The 21,787-nt window shown below is 40.8% G+C and overlaps 1 protein-coding gene across 17 annotated transcripts in view; it reads right to left on the minus strand.

Moving 5' to 3' along the window:
* The window catches only part of tcf12 (transcription factor 12), a 295,499-nt gene that overhangs the window by 32,189 nt on the left and 241,523 nt on the right, over positions 1-21,787 (minus strand). For 14 of the 17 annotated variants that reach the window (XM_085968734.1, XM_085968731.1, XM_085968732.1 and 11 more), the window contains 4 exons: positions 21,589-21,667; positions 16,417-16,487; positions 4,796-4,867; positions 4,080-4,286 (listed from right to left, as the gene is read on the minus strand). In XM_085968734.1, the coding sequence (XP_085824860.1) occupies positions 4,080-4,286; positions 4,796-4,867; positions 16,417-16,487; positions 21,589-21,667 (429 nt within the window). The remainder of the gene's footprint in view (positions 1-4,079; positions 4,287-4,795; positions 4,868-16,416; positions 16,488-21,588; positions 21,668-21,787) is intronic. The other 3 variants (XM_085968737.1, XM_085968736.1, XM_085968741.1) reach the window with 1 other exon arrangement.

Here is a 21,787-nt window from a genome sequence, read left to right on the forward strand (position 1 = left end):
GACTTAGTGAACAATGGAAGTCATAGTGATGGAAAATATTGGCACAATTTTTCTTCTATATGTTGTTCATCAATAGTGAATTTCCAAAAGGTAGAGTAATGCTACTCCAATGACACCGTAGAGCTGTGTCAGAGAAACCAGGATGACTAGATCGGTGTTGAATTAGTCCATCTCAGTTGGGTGGCAACAGGGCCCTAAAACGGGTCTCAGCAGTGGGAAAATTAGCCAGAATTCCCACCGCAGATTGCTGTCCATAAACAGCCCCACCCATCCTGAAAGTTAAAAAGAGACACAAGCAAAGAGAGAGAGAGCAAAGGAGTAGAGAGAGAGAGGAGAGAGAGAGAGAGAGAGAGAGAGAGAACACGAGAACAAGGCGGGGGGGGGGGGGGGGGGGAGAGAAAGAGCGCGCACATGAGGAGGGAGAGCGAGGGGCAAGGCTCTCCTTGCTGTGGCGCAAAGTCCCAAAAGGGTCCAGGCAAAGGTCACTGGCAGCAAAAGGCACTGGCAACACAGACAGATAATAGAAATGGATCAAGCAGCAAATGGGCTGGTGGCTGCCATATGTTCTACCATCTTGTTTATATCTCCTGTTAGTGAAACCTCCACCTCTCCCACAGTATAATAACTGGGGCAGTTTCACCAGGAGGAATAATGTCAATGTTCAGAGCCACTTTCTAATCTGGTTCTGCAGCATAAATGCAGTACAAGTTGCACAACATGCAGATTTATTTCACTATATTAAATACTTCAGATCTGGCTGCAAACATGATGTTCAACGTGTGTCTGTATATTTTTTCTACTGGACAACAGCTCAGGAAACCCTCCATTTACAGTTTAATTTAAATTCCTGGAGCGTATCCGTTTCAAGCTGTGCAGCTTTTCTGTGAAAATTCTTTATGTATCAATGATTCCCACATTTTGAAGACAAGATGGATTTGATTAATTGATTCTATCTGGGGACTAATCTATAAATTGTTTGCCTCAATGGATATTTCCACTACAGCTGTGCTCAAATCCCTTTCATTAAAAAGCTCAATTTCACAACCACAAATTAAACATTGCATTCCATCGGCTCTTGTCCGTGCTCATGTATTCTTGGCTAGTTCAATTTTTCAAAGCGATTTTCTAAGCTTCTGCAAACAGACTTGCCTGGTTTACTCATTTGCTCTATACAACTTGGTGGACAACATTTGCGCCAGTTGTTACACATCTGGAAAAAAATGGGAATATAAATTAAAAATTCTCTGTGGAAAGTCTGTTTTCTTCATACAGGGTACTGACTGGATTTTATAAGGCGTTAACTTCAATTTTTTTGGGGCAGGGGAGAGAAGGCATTTATACCTCGAATAGAAAGTTCCAGGTGTAGCTTATTACTGGCATTCTGCCCATCAAGGCAAGACCCATTCACAGGCACATTTTTCTCCACACAAACTGATCAAGGAACATGATTTTCTCCTACAACTTCAGGTTTCACCACACTCAGGTACAGATTCTGCTGTAGAGACTCAATGGCAAATAGATGTTTGACATTACAGCAGCACTTCGACTACATCTCATGTCGCCAAGTCAGTATAATTAGAACTGCAACCTACCAATCCACTCAAAACAGTATTTCTGAATAAACCTGACCTGTCCACAAGCCTCTACTCCACAATACATCTTAACACCTTAAACCATTTCTAACATCTACAACAGTCAATGTGGCTTTAAAAGGTAATATCCACTGCTGCAATTAATGCTGACATCAATGGAAAAGGAACAGTAAAGAGATTGTAAATAAAAATACCCTACGTACCTGTCATTACAGTTTTAGATTAAAATGCTTTGTAAAGTTCTTTATGGCAGTTAGAATGACATCTGACACTTGCATCTAGTGATACTGTACTGTTACTGGCTGAACAAAGCTGCTTCCAGGTCATAAAGGCTGTTGAGACAGGAGTAGTCAGTAAAACATGTAAAAATGCAAATTAAGGGTCACTGCTTAGTACATTAGAAATACATATCAACTATATAACCTACAAATGTAGTTTAACCATTTTGAAAATCTTACTACAGAGGATGGATATTACCTTTTCAAGCACTCAACACTGCCAATGACAAATACGAATCAATTCTCTTTAATCCAACACTACTTGTAGTATTAGTGTAAATCTGCTTACATTTCAGGTGAGCTTTGTTTCTGATGGCACCCATTAAAATAGACCTAAAGACCACTCAAACTGAACATGTTCATAACTGTAGCTTCAGCTACCCAGAGAAACAAGACAGAGCCAAAGTGGGCTGATTCAATTGCCACATCTTAACCCATACTCTGCTAAACAGCAATATATACGGCTAACACAAGTATTGCAACAAGCACAACACCTTCACCCGCAGTGACACCTCATTACATAGCACAGCATTTTAAAGTAACAAATGTACAAAAAGAGCGGAAATGAGACTACTTTTCAAGGAGTAATTCCTACGTACGAATTTCTTGGTAATTAACCACAAATTATTTCTCAGTAAATTTGACAATTATTAATCCTTCAGTGAAAATATTATGCAGACTGCTAGCCATGGGAGCGGGACATAAATTTGACTGAATACAGAACATACACTTCCTCCAATAAATAATCTCAGGGTTCAACTGACTTAAAAACTCAAAACTTCATTCACGTGGTTTATGCATCTCTCAATTATATTAATCTATACATTCATAATATTTTTCTTTAATGTAGATTCAGCTCAATTCGGATACAAATGTACAGTTTTTTTTACTGAAAATAAAGCTACTTCAGATTGGCTCTGCTTTAAATTCAGAATTAATATAGTTTAGGGGAAATAGCACCGTATAATCAGTAAATTTTAATCAAAGTCAACATTGAATGAATGTACTCCACGTTAACACTTATTAAGTGGTTCTTGGTAATAATTAAGCTGGGCTGAACAAGCAATCTGCAGAACATTTTTTATTAAAATTGTTTCAACTTTAAAACTGCAACATGACATTTTACAGATGCAAAAAGCATATTTCCTCTAAATGTAGATAGTTTTCCTTGGACATAGAGACCAAAGTTTAAATGGAAAACTTGCTGTCAATCAGGGTTTTTGCAGGGGCGGGGGAACCAGAGACATCAGGATCTGAACAGTTCAGATTGGTGCCTACATTGAACGTTTTCCTTGAACCAGGATACGCTGTATATAGCGAATCAAATTTTTGTTCCATGCATGAAAATGTACTTTACAAAAAATTAGTGATTCCAAGCAAGTTAATATGAGGAGAAATGTTTTCTAGCATGTTGTTGAAGATTTTTCTGGGAGGCAGTGAGGGTACAGAAATCAAAACAAGTAGCTGTGTACTGTCTAGAACATTGCAATTCACAACAACTAGGAGTTCTGAACAAATCCAAATCTGCTACATAGTGTAAATGTTTCAATATGCCAGAGGATGCTACAGCACAACTTGCAAATATAGCATAAGAAAATATTGCAAAACAATTGTTATGATTATCTCATTGTTTTAAAAACTATCCAAGGTGAATCTGGTTTAAAACAGATTTGAAAGCACTCTACCTCCACATGAACACACACCCTGTTATCGACAGCTACAATGCAGCCAATCTTGAAGGTTTACCACCTCATTCAGTAGCAGAAAACTTTTTAAAAAAAACTGAAATCAAGCACGGTCACATTTGAAGATAATAAAATGGCATAACATTTGTATATTGTATAGAATGTGCAGCAGAAACACCTTTGTGTGCGCAATAGTAGTGTGTCAAACATGACTATGCAGCGTAGTCACAATTTACAATTTTGGATGAGGTTAGTAATAATACTGGGCCACTCATTTATTGCACTAAATCTCAAGGATTTATTTACTTGACTTGTTACAGAGGACCTTCAGAAAACAAACTATTTTCTTCCCTATTTAGAAAATTGCTGTTCGTCGCCTTCTCATATGGGATTCTTGCTATAACATTATGCATTACAAAGTCAAAAATCTTGTATTGGCCATTGAGAATAAATTCTTTCCATGAAGACGGCTGACTATTTCTTCCTGTTGTATCAACACACATTATATATAATTATAAAATTACCATTGATGCTTGTCGACTGGATGTTACCAGCGCAGATGCTCCACAGTTTGAATTAAGTCCTCCAATTGGCCCATTTTGTGATGGTCCCAGAATGCTATGCATGTCACCATGGCCACCAGGCATGCTTGTTGAAGGCCCGACAGCGTGGTTTCTGAGTACATGGATGGCATCATCCAATCGGTCTAGGCGATCCTCCATTCGAGTTTGCTGTTAAGAAACAATATGCTGAATGAAGACATTTGCTTTGGCAACACTTCTGATGAGGTAAACTCACAGCTGGTCAGTTAATGTATTAGGTATGTCATGGATAAGAAAGGAAAGAAACAGCAACAAAAACAAATGGTTTCAACAGCAGCTACAGGCATTTGGAATATGTTTCAAATTATAAACAGGATATCTGGGGAAAGGAAATTTTCAAAAAAACCGTACACATTAAAGGGGACCTTTTTGGGGGTTGGGGTTGTGGGGAGAGGGACAATTTGAAAGTTTCTCAGCACAAGAAAGAGAAACATTAAGATAGTATTTCAGTTATTTAACATGCTTCTTTCTTGGACTTAAGTCTTCAAATAAATCAAAATGATTAAAACAGAAAAGAATGTGGATTTAAGTCAGAATAAAAACACTGCTTGGTCCATTGTTGTAATTCATGCAGATGGTCTACAGGTCTAGAACGGTAAACCAGAGATGGAAATGCACCGTCGAAAGAGAAGTAGTACCTCACAGACATCCTTTAAGAAAGACATTGCATCTTGCAAATGCTCATGAAGTTGCTGTTCAACCCGGTTTTTCTGGTAAAGCCAAGACATAAGAAGCAAAAAGCATTAATAAACACTTTAAAAGCTAAGCAAATCCAACAGGCTAAGTGAATTAATATTGAAATTACAACTTCATTAGATTTAGAGAACAGAAGAGAAATTTAGTTAGCAACAATAATCTCACTGTTTAAAATATAAAGTAAAACTGAAACAAAATCTTTATCGTCCCTTTTTTTGTAAAGTTAGTTTCCCTAACCTGTACCGTGCATTTTTTCTCGGGAAGATAGTAAGCAAACAATCTGGTCTCACACCTTTACTAATGCCTCTGTAACTGGCCACTTCGGAAAGAATTCACTGGCCCGTACATTTTTCTGCTTCCATGTGGAAAAGCCCCTTGCCCTTATAATGCCCCTATAACCAAGCAAAGATGAGCGAGTTTTCACATGCAGAATTGTGGGTGTAAACCCATCTGTCATTCTTCCAAATATCAAATTCCATATACAATTAATATGTTCTGACAACCACAAAGGCAATCACCTAGGCACAGTAAGACGTTTATGCCCCACACAGTCTTTGAGTGGACGAGCTTCCCCAGGTTCGCTGCACATAAGGCTGTGTCCTGGATTGTACCAGGAGGCATCAACCTAAGCAATGCATTGAAGAAAAAAATTACAGTACCACAAAATCCCCAAGCAGCACCAAGGCAGAACAAAGGAGCAGGCTGGATAGGGGCTTTGAATTTACTTTTGAATAACAAACAAGCTGGATAATCTAACATTCTTCCTTATTTGCTTAACCCTCACACACAATCCAAGTTATAAAAATATTGATGTCCTAAAATTGTGGCTAGCTTGAAGAACTATTATGATGAAATTCTCTTTGGCCTTTTGTTATTGGTGTTGATTAGCATGGGGCTATCAATTGAAACTAAACTGGAGATGACTATATTCGATTGATAATTGCCTGAAAACCACCAAATATTCTAAAAATTGATGAAAGATTTCAGTGCTGTTGCTGGCTGGTACAGCAGCATCTGCAATCCCTTCCCAATACCGCACAGGTTACTGATTAATACCGAAGAAGCTTATATGAACCCAAGAGATCCCCAGCACCATCTTCCCTGCCATACTAGACAGCTCAGAATACTGTTTGGATGATGCATCTTTCCTGCAAAGTTCCCGAGAGTGCTTTGCATCTAAACCACCTTCACATCGGAGGAGGAAAGGAGAAGGTGAGCTTCTAAAAATGGACCTAGACTTGAATGTTTCATCATAGTCAAAATGATCACAGTTGGATTAATCTACTCAACCAGCCTTCCAGTGTATCAGATGCTTGTGAGGAGACATGTTAAGAGCAGGCCTCACACTTCTGAACGTTATCCAACACTGGAGTAAAATACAAACTTGTATCGTGGGCAGTGATCACGCAGAGGTTTCCCCATGAAGCCAAAGTCAAGTCTATCTGCCCGAGGTACCCTGAGTGGGTCAAAATTAAGGCGCAAAAATAAATAATTTATCAACCAAAAAAGTTTGTGTCTAACTACGAAAACCGAAACTTCACCAGAAACTCAAATTTATACTGAGCTTAAAAAAGACTATAAAATCTTACAGCACAGAAGGAGGCCATTCGGCTCATCGCGCTTGTACTGGCTCTTTGAAAGATCTCTCCAATTAATCCTACTTCCCTGCTCTTTCCCCATAGCCCTGCAAATTTTTCCTTTTCAAGTATATATCCAATTCCCTTTTGAAAGTGACTATTGAATCTGCTAACCTTTCAAGCAGTATATTCCAGATCATAACAACTCACTGTAAAATAATTCTCATCTCCCCCCCTCCCCTTTTTAAAAAAAAAATTCGATTATGGGATCTGAGCGTCGCTGGCAAGGCCAGCATTTGTTACCCATCCCTAATTGCCCTCGAGAAGGTGGTGGTGAGCCGCCTTCTTGAACCGCTGCAGTCCGTGTGGTGAAGGTACTCCCACAGTGCTGTTAGGGAGGAGTTCCAGGATTTTGACCTAGTGACGGTGAAGGATCATGATATACTTCCAAGTCAGGATGGTGTGTGACTTGGAGGGGAACTTGGAGGTGGTGGTGTTCCTATGCGCCTGCTGCCCTTGTCCTTCTAGGTGGAAGAGGTTGTGGGTTGGGGAGGTGCTGCCGAAGAAGCCTTGGCGAGTTGCTGCAATGCATCTTGTAGATGGTACACACTGCAGCCACGGTACGCCGGTGGTGGAGGGAGTGAATGTTTAAGGTGGTGGATGGGGTGCCAATCAAGTGGGCAGCTTTGTCCAGGATGGTGTCGAGCTTCTTGAGTGTTGTTGGAGCTGCACTCATTCAGGCAAGTGGAGAGTATTCCATCACACTCCTTACTTGTGCTATGTAGATGGTGGAAAGGCTTTGGGGAGTCAGGAGGTGAGACACTTGTCACAGAATACCCAGCCTCTGTCCTGCTCATGTTGCCACAGTATTTATGTGGCTGGTCCAGTTAAGTTTCTGGTTAATGGTGACCCCCAGGATGTTGATAGTGGGGGATTCGGCGATGGTAATGCCGTTGAATGTCAAGGGGAGGTGGTTAGACTCTCGCTCGTTGGAGATAGTCATTGCCTGGCACTTTTGTGGCGCGAATGTTACCCGCCACTTATCAGTCCAAGCCTGAACGTCGTCCAGGTCTTGTTGCATGCGGGCATGGACTGCTTCATTATCTGAGGAGTTGTGAATGGCACTGAACACTGCAATCATCAGCGAACATTCCCATTTCTGACCTTATGTTGGAGGGAAGGTCATTGATGAAGCAGCTGAAGATGGTTGGGCCGAGGACACTTGGTTCCCTTGGCAATTATCTTAAGTCTGTGTCCTCTGGTTATCAGCCCTCTTGTCACAGAAACAGTTTCTCCCTAACTACTCATCAAAACCCTTCATTAATTTTTAACACCTCTATTAAATCTCCCTGTAACCTTCTCTGTTCTAATGAGAACAATCCCAGCTTCTCAACATAATCGAAGTCGCTCATCCCTGGTACCATTCTAGCAAATCTTCGCTGCATCCTCTCCAAGACCTTGCTATCCTTCCTGAAGTGTGGTGGCCAGAATTGAATACAATACTCCAGCTGAGGCCTAACCAGTCATTTATAAGCGTTTAGCATAACTTCTGCGCTTTTGTACACTATGCCTCTATTTATATAGCCCAGGTTCCCATATGCTTTATTAATAGCCTTTTCAACTTGTCCTGCCCCCTTCAAAGATTTCGGTATTTGAACAACCCCTGGGAAACTCGTGTGCCAACTGCTAAATTTAAATCCTGCTCCCAATTGCACTGTGGGAGCTCGATTTAAATATGTTAATAGAAAAAAAATAGAAGCAGGAGTAGGCCATTCAGCCCTTCAAGCCTGCTCCACCATTCAATATGATCATGGCTCATCCTCTATCTCAATACCATATTCCCACTCTCTCCCCATACCCCTTGATGCCTTTTGTGTCCAGAAATCTATCGATCACCTTCTTAAATATATTCAGTGACTGAGCCTCCACAGCCTTCTGTGGTAGAGAATTCCACAGGTTCACCACCCTCTGAGTGAAGAAATTTCTCTTCATCTCAGTCCTAAATGTCCTGCCCCGTATCCTGAGACTGTGACCCCTCGTTCTAGACCCCCAACCAGGGGAAACATCCTCCCTGCATCCAGTCTGTCTAGCCCTGTCAGAATTTTATATGTTTCCATGAGATCCCCTCTCATTCTTCTAAACTCTAGAGAATAGAGGCCTAGAAAACCCAATCTCTCCTCATACGACAGTCCTGCCATCCCAGGAATTAGTCTGGTGAACCTTCACTGCACTCCCTCTACGGCAAGTATATCCTTTCTTAGGTAAGGAGACCAAAACTGCACACAGTACTCCAGGTGTGGTCTCACCAAGGCCCTGTGTAACTGTGGTAAGACATCCTTGCTCCTGTACTCAAATCCTCTTGCAATGAAGGCCAACATACCAACTGCTTGCTGCACCTGCATGTTTGCTTTCAGTGACTGGTGTACAAGGACACCCAGGTCCCTCTGTACAACAACATTTCCTAATCTATAAAGTGTTCCATCTGCCTCTACACGATGGGACACTTGCAGGTCTCAAAATGGTAGCATACGCGGAGGGTTTGGGATGCGTTCCACGTTTTAAACTGTTTAATCCGCCCCACCTGACCATCTCCCGCCCATCATGGGGTGGGGGTGAGGTTTAATATTGAGGCCGAGGTGTGGGAAATCATTAGAAAAGGAGGGAAGAGAAAATATAAAGTTAAAAAAGAGCTGCACTTTCCTATATGCAAAATTTTGTGGCAATTCACTGAGATTTGTTAGGTTGTCATAGTGACACTTAAAAAAAAAATTAAGCAACAAAACCATCTTAAATACTGGAGCTATCCATTTCAAAGTTGAAGAGAAACTTTGTTACCAGTGAGCAATTGTTCCTAAATGAGGAACTGATTACCTTACAGCTAGCCAGATCGTGTTTCCAAATATCCTTTTAGAATTGTGTGGGATTACAAAGCTGTCTTTATGCTTATTTGCTCACAAAGTTTATCTTTTTAGTGAGATTCCTGTAAAGGAGTTTCAAATTAAGCCTGTAGGCTGTATTTTACAAGTTGTACATTCATTTTACGGACTTCCTCACCCAATCATAAGTAGCCCGTACCACAATTGAACAACAGAGCCTCCTGCTCTCAAACCATCCAACTTTTCTTCCCTTAAGCTCACCTGCAATATTTTTAACTTTCCCCCATTCCCTTAGTCCTGGTAATCTTACACTGCCTTTCACCTCGTCCTTAAGGTGCCCCCACCGCCCACCCCATTTTAGGGTGCAGTTCCATGGGGACCAGGTGTCCCCTGGTATCTCACCCAAGAGGCCATTCTTTATTTTTTAGTTGACAGCTTGTTCATTCATGGGAAGCATCAACAGCCAAGTGCACTTCCAACAGGGATCGTTGGATAATGGTCAGGAGTGGGAACACGAGCTGATTTGCTACCCCTTCTACCCAAGTGAATCGGAGCAGCCCTACCACAGTCTGCTGAGATCTGGGATCTTTTTATCAACCGAATCATCAGAAGGGCAGCTTATAGAATTTTTCAGTTTCATTTCGATTTAGTTTCCTTACTCCCCCGCCCCATAAATTTTCTTTGAAGTTTAACTTGCACTTCCTGCACCATAACTTTTGCTAAAATCCATGTTATAATTTTCAACTATGTCCTGTTTTATTTTGAGTCATTCTCTCTCCTGGTCCCCTCCCTTCCCCCCACCTGCTAGTTTCCATTTTGAGACTCACTACACATGTGGTTTTCATGATGAAACTGGAAAAGCACATGTCTGAATCTTTGATTGTATCCAGGATGTGTACTCCAGCTCCAATATCTGTGTACAGGCAGATGAGAGACGTTTTGAGCCTATTTCTCTCTAAAAAGACCACGTTATTTACTGTTACCCATGCTGCTCAACACCTTCAATGATGCACTTGATGCCAGTATTCGGGCTGTTTCAGACTATTTATTCCAGGCATTTTGCTTCTTTTCACAGTTGATGTATTGTTGTCAAACCCACTCAGGATCTAGTAGCATTCCAGTTACCACCTAGAACAATGAGGTAGTCAATGGATATGGTGGCAATTGCAATAACATGGCTCGGTACCATTTAAGAGGTGTCCTTGATGGTATTTGAAGATACATGGGGGGTGAGGGGGTGGAGGGAGTCTCTCATATGATTCATATTAGGGCCTAGAGCCTCTGGCAGATGCCAACTTTTACCTTGGACAAGTGGGCTGGGACTGAGAAAAAGCAAAGGTTGTTCTGGGCTTTCTTCAGTCTCCCAAGTTCTAGCCTCCATAAACTTGAGGTCATCCAAAACCTACCTCTTCGGCCAAGCTTTTGGTCATCTGGCCTAGCATCTCCTTATGTGGTTTGGTGTCAAATTTTAGTTTTTTTTTATATCATGCCTGTGAAGCGCATTGGGATGTTTTATTACATTAAAGGTGCTACAGGAAACTTTGTGATATCCGGCACCGACAGGACCGAGCTGTTGCCGTCCCATCAAAACTGCCGGACAAACCAGCGCTAATGTTAAAACATACGGAAGCTTTTGAGCTCTGTATCTAGCAACAAACCCTGTAGCAACAGCTTCTAAACAGTCAGCCGTAGCTTGCAAGCATCTCTGTAGCTAAGCAACAGCTTTAGCTAGACCTTGCAGAGCCTGACTAGTGAAAAAAAAGCAACGAAAAGAAAAAAAACTTATTGAACCGACTCCTGAATTTTGCCGGTGGCTCGAGCATTCCGGACAGTTAACCTCCGGATAAACCAAAGTTTCCTGTATATAAATACAAGTTGTTGTTGTGCAAGATCCAAGATCAAGCTGTGAATTTGTGCCAACAAGGGGAAATTGATGCAGGAAGGAAGCACTCCAACCCAATGCTCCAACACTTTGGAAAATGAGCCAGCTGCCTGGTGTATAAGTTTCTTTGCTAAGGCCAAGACCAGGAACTAGATTAAACAGTTGGCGACAGAAAGCCTGGTACGTAGCACTGGATGTAGACATCCAGAAGATCAAGGTAGCTGGTATGTTGTAAGTTGCCCTGTGCAAGTCCTTTCACCACACTGAAGGTTATTAATTGGATATCGACCCATATTTTCTTAACTCATGTTCATAGGACAGAGTAGTTTCCATAAGCAGATCTGTGCCTCCTATGAACTGGAACCTGCAACCTTGTATGTGATGTGCCATAAGACAATCAATTACCATTTTACCACTTTTTTTTTTGCATTGGAGACAACATGGGAGGCCCATCATGTTCTGTTGTCCACTTTGAAATATAAATATCAACCTGTCATTGTTAAGGCTAAAACCAGTAACATTTATTTACAAATAAGAATTACAGAGAAGCAAAAAAAATTAAAATAACTAGTAGTACAATACTTGACTTGCACAACACTTAAGTGTTTGAGAAACATTAGAGCACACAATTCTTGCAGCTCTTTCCAGAATCTTAGAAACGTAGAAGATAGGAGCAGGAGTAGGCCATTCGGCCCCTCGAGCCTGCTCCGCCATTCACGAGATCATGGCTGATCAGCCAAATTCAGTACCCTGTCCCTGCCTTCTCTCCATATCCCTTGATCCCTTTAGCCTTAAGAAATATATCTAACTCCTTCTTGAATATATTTAATGAATTGGCCTCTACTGCCTTCTGTGGTAGAGAATTCCACAGGTTCACCACTCTCTGGGTGAAGAAATTCCTCCTCATCTCTGTCCTCAATGGCTTACCCCTTATCCTTAGACTGTGCCTCCTGGTTCTGGACTCCCCGCCATCAGGAACATCCCTCCTGCATCTAATCTGTCTAGTCCTGTTAGAATTTTATAAGTTTCAATGAGATCCCCTCTCATTCTTCTAAACTCTAGCGCGTATAAGCCCAATCGACCCAATCTCTCCTCATATGTCATTCCTGCCATCCCAGGTATCAGCCTGGTGAATCTTCGCTGCACTCCCTCCATGGCAAGAACATCCTTCCTCAGATAAGGCGACCAAAACTGCACACAATACTCAAGGTGTGGTCTCACCGAGGCCCTGTACAACTGCAGCAAGACATCCTTGTTCCTGTACTCGAACCCTCTTGCTACGAAGACCAACATACCATTTGTCTTCTTAACCGCCTGCTGCACCTGCATGCTTACCTTCAGCGACTGGTGCACAAGGACGTGCACAATCTTTTAATAGCATCTCTGCTAAAAGGTTATATGGCAATCATCCCAACAGAACTCTTCACTGCCTCACATGGAAATGAGCAGTGGTCAGCTCTTATACAATTTTCTGACATTCCAAGTTTCAACACCCAGATTAAAGATACTATGAAAAGCACTGGCACAGAAAACCAATGAGCAATCTGATGCATCACTGAAGTCTCCTCCTTTAAGGCTCCACTCAAAATCCACCTCTTTGACCAAGCTTCCGGCCACCCTGCCTCATATCTCTCTCTTTGGTTCAACCTTCAGTTTTTCCTTAAGCATTTGTGAAACACATGGAACATTAAAGGAGCTATATAAATGCAACTTGTTGTGTCACACTTGCCAAGAGCTTCAAAAAAAAACTACATACTGGAATTTCAGAGAAAAGTATCCTTAATCATCCAGCCATCAAAGATAATGAGTTTCATTTGTCCTTCATATCTCAAGTATGCATATGTTAACATTTTAAAACCGGAGGTAATTTAGGATGCAATTAACTTTTGAATACAGGTAACATCATCACACAAAGCTAGCATGGGCAGATGGCCTGTCTGCAAAGGTGGATACCTCTAAACAGTTCCATATATTGTTTTTCTCTCTCACCACTAATTCAAAAGAACTCACTCAACCATAACCAAATGAAGTCAATTTGAAATTCACATTATTCTGTCTAAAGTCATATTAAAAATGATACACTACAGGAAATGTTTGTGATGAGACATAGAGCTCTGCTTCAATCATATACTGGGTGGGAAAACTCTGTGGCTTGGGTTTGGCATGGTGGTCAAGGGGAAGAAGCAGAGGCAGCTGAACATATGGTCACAACCTTAGTGACAAAAAATCTTTGCGCTCCTCGCACTTGTCATCAGAGTTGAGGGTGGAGAGGGGTTTCAGGAGACAGTTAGTGGTGAAAGAAGCAGCCAGGGGTTATTTTTGCTCTCCAGGATGATCCGGGAGTAGTGCGTGGTTTTGGCAGAGGAGAGTGATGGTGCTTGATGTGGTCCAGTCAGATCTGGTTAGGTCAGGTGTGTGCCAGACACACTCAAGTCTGTGCCCCTGGACTTGAGGGAATGAAGGTGGGGGCCATCCTGGGGGTATGGCCAGGATGGAAGAGAGTAGAGGTTTGGCTGGAGTCAAGGGCATCAAAAGGTGGAGGTGAGGATATGGAGTTGAGTAAATCGGTGGTTGCAGAAGTATCGTGGAATGGAGGGCCAAAGGGTAGGCAGTTGTGAGTTTGAAAATACAGTTCTAAGTGACTTGGGGTGGGGCAGAGAAGTGTTTTTTCCCCAGGTATGCATTTAAGCATATGACTAACATTTTATGGAGCAGTAACTATTTGTAGAGATTGCATTTTGGTGGGTTTGTGTTTTTTTTTTAAAATACGGTAACACACCAAAAAGAAAAATTAAATCTATTCATTTAAATAATAAAACGTGTATGTTTAGAATTGTCCCTCATGTCTGATTTCTAAGATCCTACTGGACCATGGGTACCAGGATTTCAATTTGCCCCCATTCTTAATCAATGGGTGAAAAATCTCTCTTATGCGACCAATACATTTGAGCTATAATTAGTTACAGGTAAGCACCTCTGGTTGCTAATAAGCATGATAAATGTATCTGTTGGCTCCATGACCTCAAGCTCTATTCTGCTTCCAGGCCTGATCACTCTCTCAGCACCTAGGCCCTAGCCTAGCCTGCTCATGTTTCAGCATCAGCATCTTCTCCACCCCTCTCTCTACTGGCTTCTGTCACCCATGTATTTTGCAAAGGATGGGTGAGACGCACTGACTACTAATTGCTTTTAAATTGCTTGATGTACAGGCTTCCATGGAGCATTCAGCAAAGAAGGCATAGAAACATAGAAGATAGGAGCAGGAGTAGGCCATTCGGCTCCTCGAGCCTGCTCCGCCATTTAATGAGGTCATGGCTGATCATCCAAATTCAGTACCCTGTCCCTGCTTTCTCCCCATATCCCTTGATCCCCTTAGCCTTAAGAAATATATCTAACTCCTTCTTGAATATATTTAATGAATTGGCTTCAACTGCCTTCTGTGGTAGAGAATTCCACAGGTTCACCACTCTCTCCTCATGTCAGTCCTAAATGGCTTACCCCTTATCCTTAGACTGTGACCCCTGGTTCTGGACTCCCCCGCCATCGGGAACAGCCTTCCTGCATCTAATCTGTCTAGTCCTGTTAGAATTTTATAAGTTTCAATGAGATCCCCTCTCATTCTTCTAAACTCCAGCGAATATAAGCACAATCAACCCAATCTCTCCTCATAAGTCATTCCTGCCATCCCAGGTGTCAGTCTGGCGAATCTTCGCTGCACTCCCTCCATGGCAAGAACATCCTTCCTCAGATAAGGAAAAGAGGGGGCTCGTCCAGGATACACTTTCGTGTAAGACAATAGGGCCAGGACCAGGATTGGAATGGTGCTGCCAAGGATGATAATGGAAGTGTCCTCCAGATTTATAATTGAGCTGAAGTGTAGCTGCGGTAGTGGCCAAAATCTTTCAAAGGGGAGTATAGGATGACACTGTTCCCCAAGAGGAGTCATGACATTGTATCTAGAGATTGGCTAACTTGTGAGGCGATCCGAGAGTTAGAGCCTCAAGTTGCCTGCAGGTCTATGTGGTAGGTAAGAGGAACTGGAGAGAGCGAAAGACAGAGAGGGGGAAAAAGGTGAGAAAATTAAACAGAATGAAAGAGAAACTGTGTGGTATACATGGAGTGAGATGCACGAGAGAGAGATCAACAGAATCTTATATTGTGGGAGGGAGAGCGAGCGTCAGAGATGGAGATACAGAGTTGACAATAGGAGAAAGTGTATTTGAGAAGGAGAAAGTGTGTTTAAGAAGAAGGACCAGAGACGAGCAAGAAGAATTTGCATTGGAGACAGAAGATATTTCTTTATAAGTGACAAAAATCCTCTTTTTTTGTCCATGAGCAATGCCACGGGGCATTAGCTAGCACACCTAAGTAACTGGGGTCAAGTGACAACATGCAGTCAGCTCAAGAACAGCATTCACAGAAGCTTGCGAGTAAATCAGTTGCTTGCCAACTCCCCAAAATGGAATGTGGCCTGCAGTCTCAGGATTAAGGCAGGAAGAACAGGGTGCCTTTCACACAGAGGATGTAGCAATAAGGAATCAGGTTGCATCAGAATATGTACAGCAGGGCTTGAGCAATATCTAGAAAGGGGCAAGCAACGGGAAAACTGAAATAAGGGCGGGGGGGGGGGGGGGGGTTATCATTTGAGACAAAATTGCCCGTCAGTTTCAGCCAGAAGTCTTACTCCTGAACTGGTTTGTCAAGGCTGCTAGTATGTTTTGACACCAACTAAAATGTCATTAATATAAATTGTTTAAAAAAAGGGATTCATTAAAAGACAAATTTCTGATACATATATATATAAATAAAAAAGTCTGCAGTTATGTATTAATGAGGTAGTAGTTAAGATTTCAGAATTCCCTTCCCCATTTTGAGTGAGAGCATGTTAAAATTGCACCAATTTGCAAGCTGAAAAACACACCACATAAAATTCTCAGTTTCCATATAGCAACAGTTATTAAAACTAAGATGTGTACATAGGTTTAAAAAGAAAGGGAAAATAATCTTTAGTATGCAGAAGAGAAAGAGCTGCTGTAGAATGCAGGGAGATAGCCTTTATGCCCTTTATATTCTTCATTTCCTTCAGGCCATTTACGAGAATAGAAATTGCTGGAAGTGACACGACAATTTTTCCTCAATAGCACTGGCATTTATCAGCTCCGCAACTTTCCAAATTAAAATTACAATACAACACAGACAAAGATTTGAGAAGATCTGGCCTGCCTCACCAGTGAGTGAAGAGAGTTTTCATAGCTGGGAGACGATGGAGTCCCTCCTGGTCTCGACCACTGGTTAGCACCTGTGCAAATTAAGACCCAAAAGGAAGCCATTACCTTAATATACAGTTGAGAAAATTACAGGCTTTTTACGTTCAAACAAAAAACATACATCTGAGTGGGGGTACAGAGTTTCTGTTTGGCAAGTGTTCAAATAACTAAAGCAAGATGGGTCATGTGTTTCCTATGAAAAAAAGCCAAACATTCAGATATGTCAACGCTGTCAGCCTAGAACGGCTTTGAAGAATTATGGAAACACAAACCCTTAACAAAAAGTATGACATTTCAACTAAATACACTAACTGTGCAAAGATAGGTTGGATTGCACCACCACTGCTCAGCAATAGAGTAACTTTCTAGATTTATACAAATACATACCAAATTAGCTGAAGCAACACCATAAAAACTAGTGACTATTTAAAAAAATGCATTTGAATATGTACATCTGTTTGGGAGTCTACCGGTTAGAATCTGGAATCATTTTGCTCTGAGCTCACTCATTATATCCAGATACTGGCAGAGATAAATTTCTGTAGTTTAATACAGTATTGTTGCTATTAAAAGGTTCCAATGGAAAAATATTTATATTTTGTATTACACCCTATTGATATTTTTATGGATTCCTTTTTCCATAATGCTACAAAATCAATGACTACTTAGTCTAACAGGACTAAACTACCGAGGTTAGATTCATCTCTAAAATCTGGACTTCCTTTAGTACAGCAGACTGCTCAGAGTCTAAGTTCTGAATGAATATCTGCAGGAGCCTGAAGTATATGGCTAGCTATTCAGACACATACCACTAGAAACGGTCTTTAAACCTGGAACTCAAATCATCCCTTTTGTGGCCAAGACATTCAACATTTTCCCAGTTGTGACACTAAATCAACTGTTAAAAAAAATTAATACTCTGCTCAGAACACCATATTTATAGGGTGTATTGGTACAGCAATTAAATTTTAATATAAACTCTGTACAGTGATAGTGAAAACACCACAAGAAATTCAGTCCACAATTCTGACATGGATAATCTGAGCCCCAGGGATTGCCAGTGTTTCTATGCATTGGCTTCAATTATGACAAGTTTTGAGGCCAAGCCCGAACAGCGGAAGAGTTCCCCCTCAGGTGAACGAATCTGAAAGAGTCAGCCTCATTTTGCTAGTAAATAGCACACAGGCAATCAGGATTTTTTGACAGGTGCTAGAGAAGAACATCCATGCTTTGGATATTTTAAAATCAAAAACAAAATGAGGGCAGATTTTTCTACACTTGTGGAACACAAATTTAGTTCATCTGAAAATAAAACCAACAGTAATAGAAGTGTAAGTAAGCTGGGCTTTTAGTCACTAAGTACACTCCCTGCTCAGCATCTTTCATGAGGTATTTTTATTAAAATTTAAAAAGGCATGTTTATTTGTAATTTCTGGTTTGCAAGTTGAATTTCTATACACAAACTACAGCCATTTTGTTGAACTGCAGTAGATGGGAGCGTAAATATTTTCACACCAAAGCTATTTACCATAGTTTTACGGGTATGATCTTCCTGAAGATGGCAACTTCAAAATACTATATTTTGAATCGGTGTTCCTTTGATAAATATTTCTAAAAGTAATTGACTCAAACCAAAATGCTAATTCAAATACAAAGTTCAAGTCTTCACACATCTATGCACCTGAAATTAAATATGTTTAAGCAGCACAGTGAAACAGCTCTAAAATTCAATTGATAGATGAAACCCTCCAAACAAGAAGCACTTGGGCACAAGCTGGTGTTAAAAAGTCAAAAACCTTCCACGGGAGGGTTTGCTGAAACTGCTCAAGATTCTGCTACATATCTATCATTCACTGCCTTCTTTACAAGGGCACCATTCATAACCGTTCAAACCACCACGAAAAAGAAAAAGGATCAGATTCCGAGGTTCAAATTTAAAATGGCTTCTTAAATTTCATATGCATAAAACATAATTTGTTATGGTCCTCTTTACAGCTTTTTAGAAAAAAAGGTACATTTAAAAAAGGAGTGCCGTCTTTCATACCAACAACTTTGAAGTATTGCTTCTTTGCTTTGTCATTAGCAAATTGCACCTGTGTAAACCTCGAGTTGTGTTCTGCAAAAATCAGTAAATTAAATCTACACCAGGCAGTTTCATCTGCAATGTGACCACTGAATCAAATGCAAGACTCATTAATCCCTCATTATACAATTCAACAAGAAGTTTTCAATTATTACTGTAAGAATTGCCAAAAGCAGCTGTTTAGTGCCAGCTCAAAAGAGGTTTATTATTCAGTGAAATCCTTACAATTTAAAAAAGGGAAAAGCACATACACTTATGAGCTTCTACCTCATCAACTGTAGCAGGGAATTCCAATTACCGTACAAAATATTTGACACTGTTAAAATTAATATATTAACACCTAGTGGAACTCATTTCCCTACTGTATGATTCTGATTTCCAAGCAAACGGACAATAAAAAGGCACCTTTCAGAGATAAGCCACATCAGTAGCAACTGGTTTAACTGGAGTTCAGCATCTGATCGTATTCATTGATTAATGGCAGGAACCAATTGTCATCCCAATGCAACTGAAAAATGTACCTCCAGTGTGACTTAACAGTTCACTGTGATCAACGCTACAGCAAATAAGTTTGAAGAAAAAGCACTCATGAAAAGCATTCTTTCATTTAATTACAGATACAATGACACACTTGCACATCCGTCTACTCTGAATCTATGAAACAAGGATCTAGACATTCATTAAGTAGAAAGAAAAAGACTTGCATTTATATAGCGCCTTTCACGACCTCAGGACACCCCAAAGCGCTTTACTGCCAAAAAAGTACTATTTGAAGTGTGGTCACTGTTGTAATGTAGGAAATGCGGCAGCCATTTTGCGCACAGGTGGTCAGTGAATTTAGAGGAGAAAGGAAAAGGGGGAGTGGAGATGAAGATCGGAATCACTGAGGTTGAGAAGTCACTCAGTGCAGAAGCTCAAGGAGGGAGGATATCTTAGTGAGAACCTTGTGGTGGGGCTGCAGAGGGGGAAGTAGACGGAGTATTTTGAAGGAGAACTGAGAGGGTGGAATAATGTGAGGTGCTCAAAGGAGAAGAAAGTACCAGAGGAGATGGGGGAAGAGGCCAATGTATGATTTGATGAAAAGGGCCATAACTGCCACCACAGCAGTTTAGGAGCCACTTTCTGCCCCTCTTCCACAAACACCACAACTTGCCTCAAGTGGCCTCCGAGGCTTCACTCCACCCCATTTCCTGATTGTTGCCCTTTTTAGTGTGCAACAGCTGGCAGGTTTGCCCACCTGACAACAGTGACTACACTTAACTAAGACTGGCTGTAAGTACTTTTGAATGTCCTAAGGGGATTTCTTTCTTCTAGTTTTCAATCAATCAAGCCAGGCAAAAATCTCTTCTCGTTCAGATGAAAAGTTGTGATTGCCCATGTTTATTGTGTAGATTCTGAAATTCTGGAAAATGCACTAATTATAGTGTCAAAAATCAAAATATTCGAGGGGGGAGGGTGGAATGTCCTAGATCTCCACTCCGCTGTAGCAAATACATTTTGAGCTTTTAACAGCTTGCACCCTCCTTCAGACTTTCATGTACCTATGTTTTCTTCCTCCAATACAAATGGAAGAACACTGGGTATATAAAGAAAGACAGACTTGCATTTATATAGCATCTTTCACGATCACCAGATGTCCTAAAGCGCTTTACAGCCAATGAGGTACTTTTTTTTTTTTTAGTGAAGCCATTGCTGTAATATAGGAAACTACAGCTCAAGTTATAAGCCCATGGCCCACTGCACATTTCAATGTAATTACTTGTTTTCACATCATAGGTTTATATTCAGAGCTATTTTAGGGTTTCCATTTTTTTTTTGGCCGCCAGCCTTTTCTTTTGAGGTCAGTCAGTTAGTTTTTGCTAGTTTTCTGGGTTGGCAAATATGCAGTCAGAGCCCACAAACAGGACAGAGATTTCAGCAAGCAGGACAGTGAAAAACTACCATTCACTCGCATTGCTCTAAAGTTGCACCACAAATCATCTTCCTCTGGGTTCTCAACACTCCTTTTCTCAATATTATTTCTTCGATAATCCTTCTGTTCAGTTTTTCCATTTCCCCCCCACAGTACTCCTCCCTTCTTTGCTTCAAAAAAGCAATTCTCAGCTAAAGCTCCGCAAGGCAGCACTAAAAGAAACTTAACAAGCTTGAGATGCACTGCAAGTGGAAATGGACTTTCTTGTGGTTCCAAACCTTTTTAGATTTTAGTTAGGAATTCCAGGGACATACTAATAGAGAAGTGCATTCCATTGGGCAGTAAACTTTCATTAGGCACCCCTAGTTATTTTACTTTTATGTCAAACTTCCTCTCCTGCAATATGTGGCAAGAGTGCTGCTCATAATTCATCTCATCGAAGAAGCAGAACTTCATGATGTTACCTGTTTACTCTCAGGTGGCCTCCAACTAGTAGTTCTAAATTATGAAAACAAGTGATGATTTAGGTATGAATACATTTTTTTTATAACCCTTAATTTCAGGGCAAGTCAGTATACTACACTTCACCTTTAACTATACTGTCTACAACTTACAAAAACATGTAACACAACATCAGAGCTTTTGATAATTGAAACTGGAGAGTACGGAATTGAACAGTTGAAACTTATTCAAACAAATCATCAATGTGCCAGGATTCTGCAGCCTAAGAACTTAAGACTCCTTCTAAAATGCAACTGAACAGTTTCAAACAATCACTTCAGAATGACAGGTGTGCGTGTCCTAAAGTGTAAATGCTAAGTCTAGAAATCTCAAAATTGAGTTCCATCACAACAATTTAAGATTGTTTACAAAGGACACGACACTAATTTCAAGAGTCGAGCATTTTTTAGGTTCACGATTTAATGTCATCAAGCAACGTCAAAACAAATGTTAAGATTTGGAAGAGATTCCATCTGTTGCTCGATAAACATCTGCAGAGTGAAAATCCAATCTTAAAGATGTTGCAAGTTCTGTGTCAGCAAATTCAAGAATTTTGCAGACCCAAAACGCATACAGAATTGGCTAGCGTACAGCCACATTTAGATTCTCCAAAGTTACAAAATAAGTCAAATCTTACCAGGTAACGGTGATGGTGATCCAACTGGTGTTGAGGAATTTGATGGGAAACTACTACTGGTGTGATCAGGTGAATAAATCTGCAAAAAAAAAAAATTGGCAAGCTTAGGAGCCCAATTTTCATTCACTTCTTCAGTTGCTACTTTCAAATGCTGGTTGTAAAAATTGTATCCAACAAGCAATAAAATACTCTCAGCATT

The sequence above is a fragment of the Somniosus microcephalus genome, chromosome 27 (genome assembly GCF_052327205.1).
Source record: "Somniosus microcephalus isolate GS21.2 chromosome 27, FLI_Smic_1.0, whole genome shotgun sequence".
Classification (NCBI taxonomy): Eukaryota; Metazoa; Chordata; class Chondrichthyes; order Squaliformes; family Somniosidae; genus Somniosus; species Somniosus microcephalus.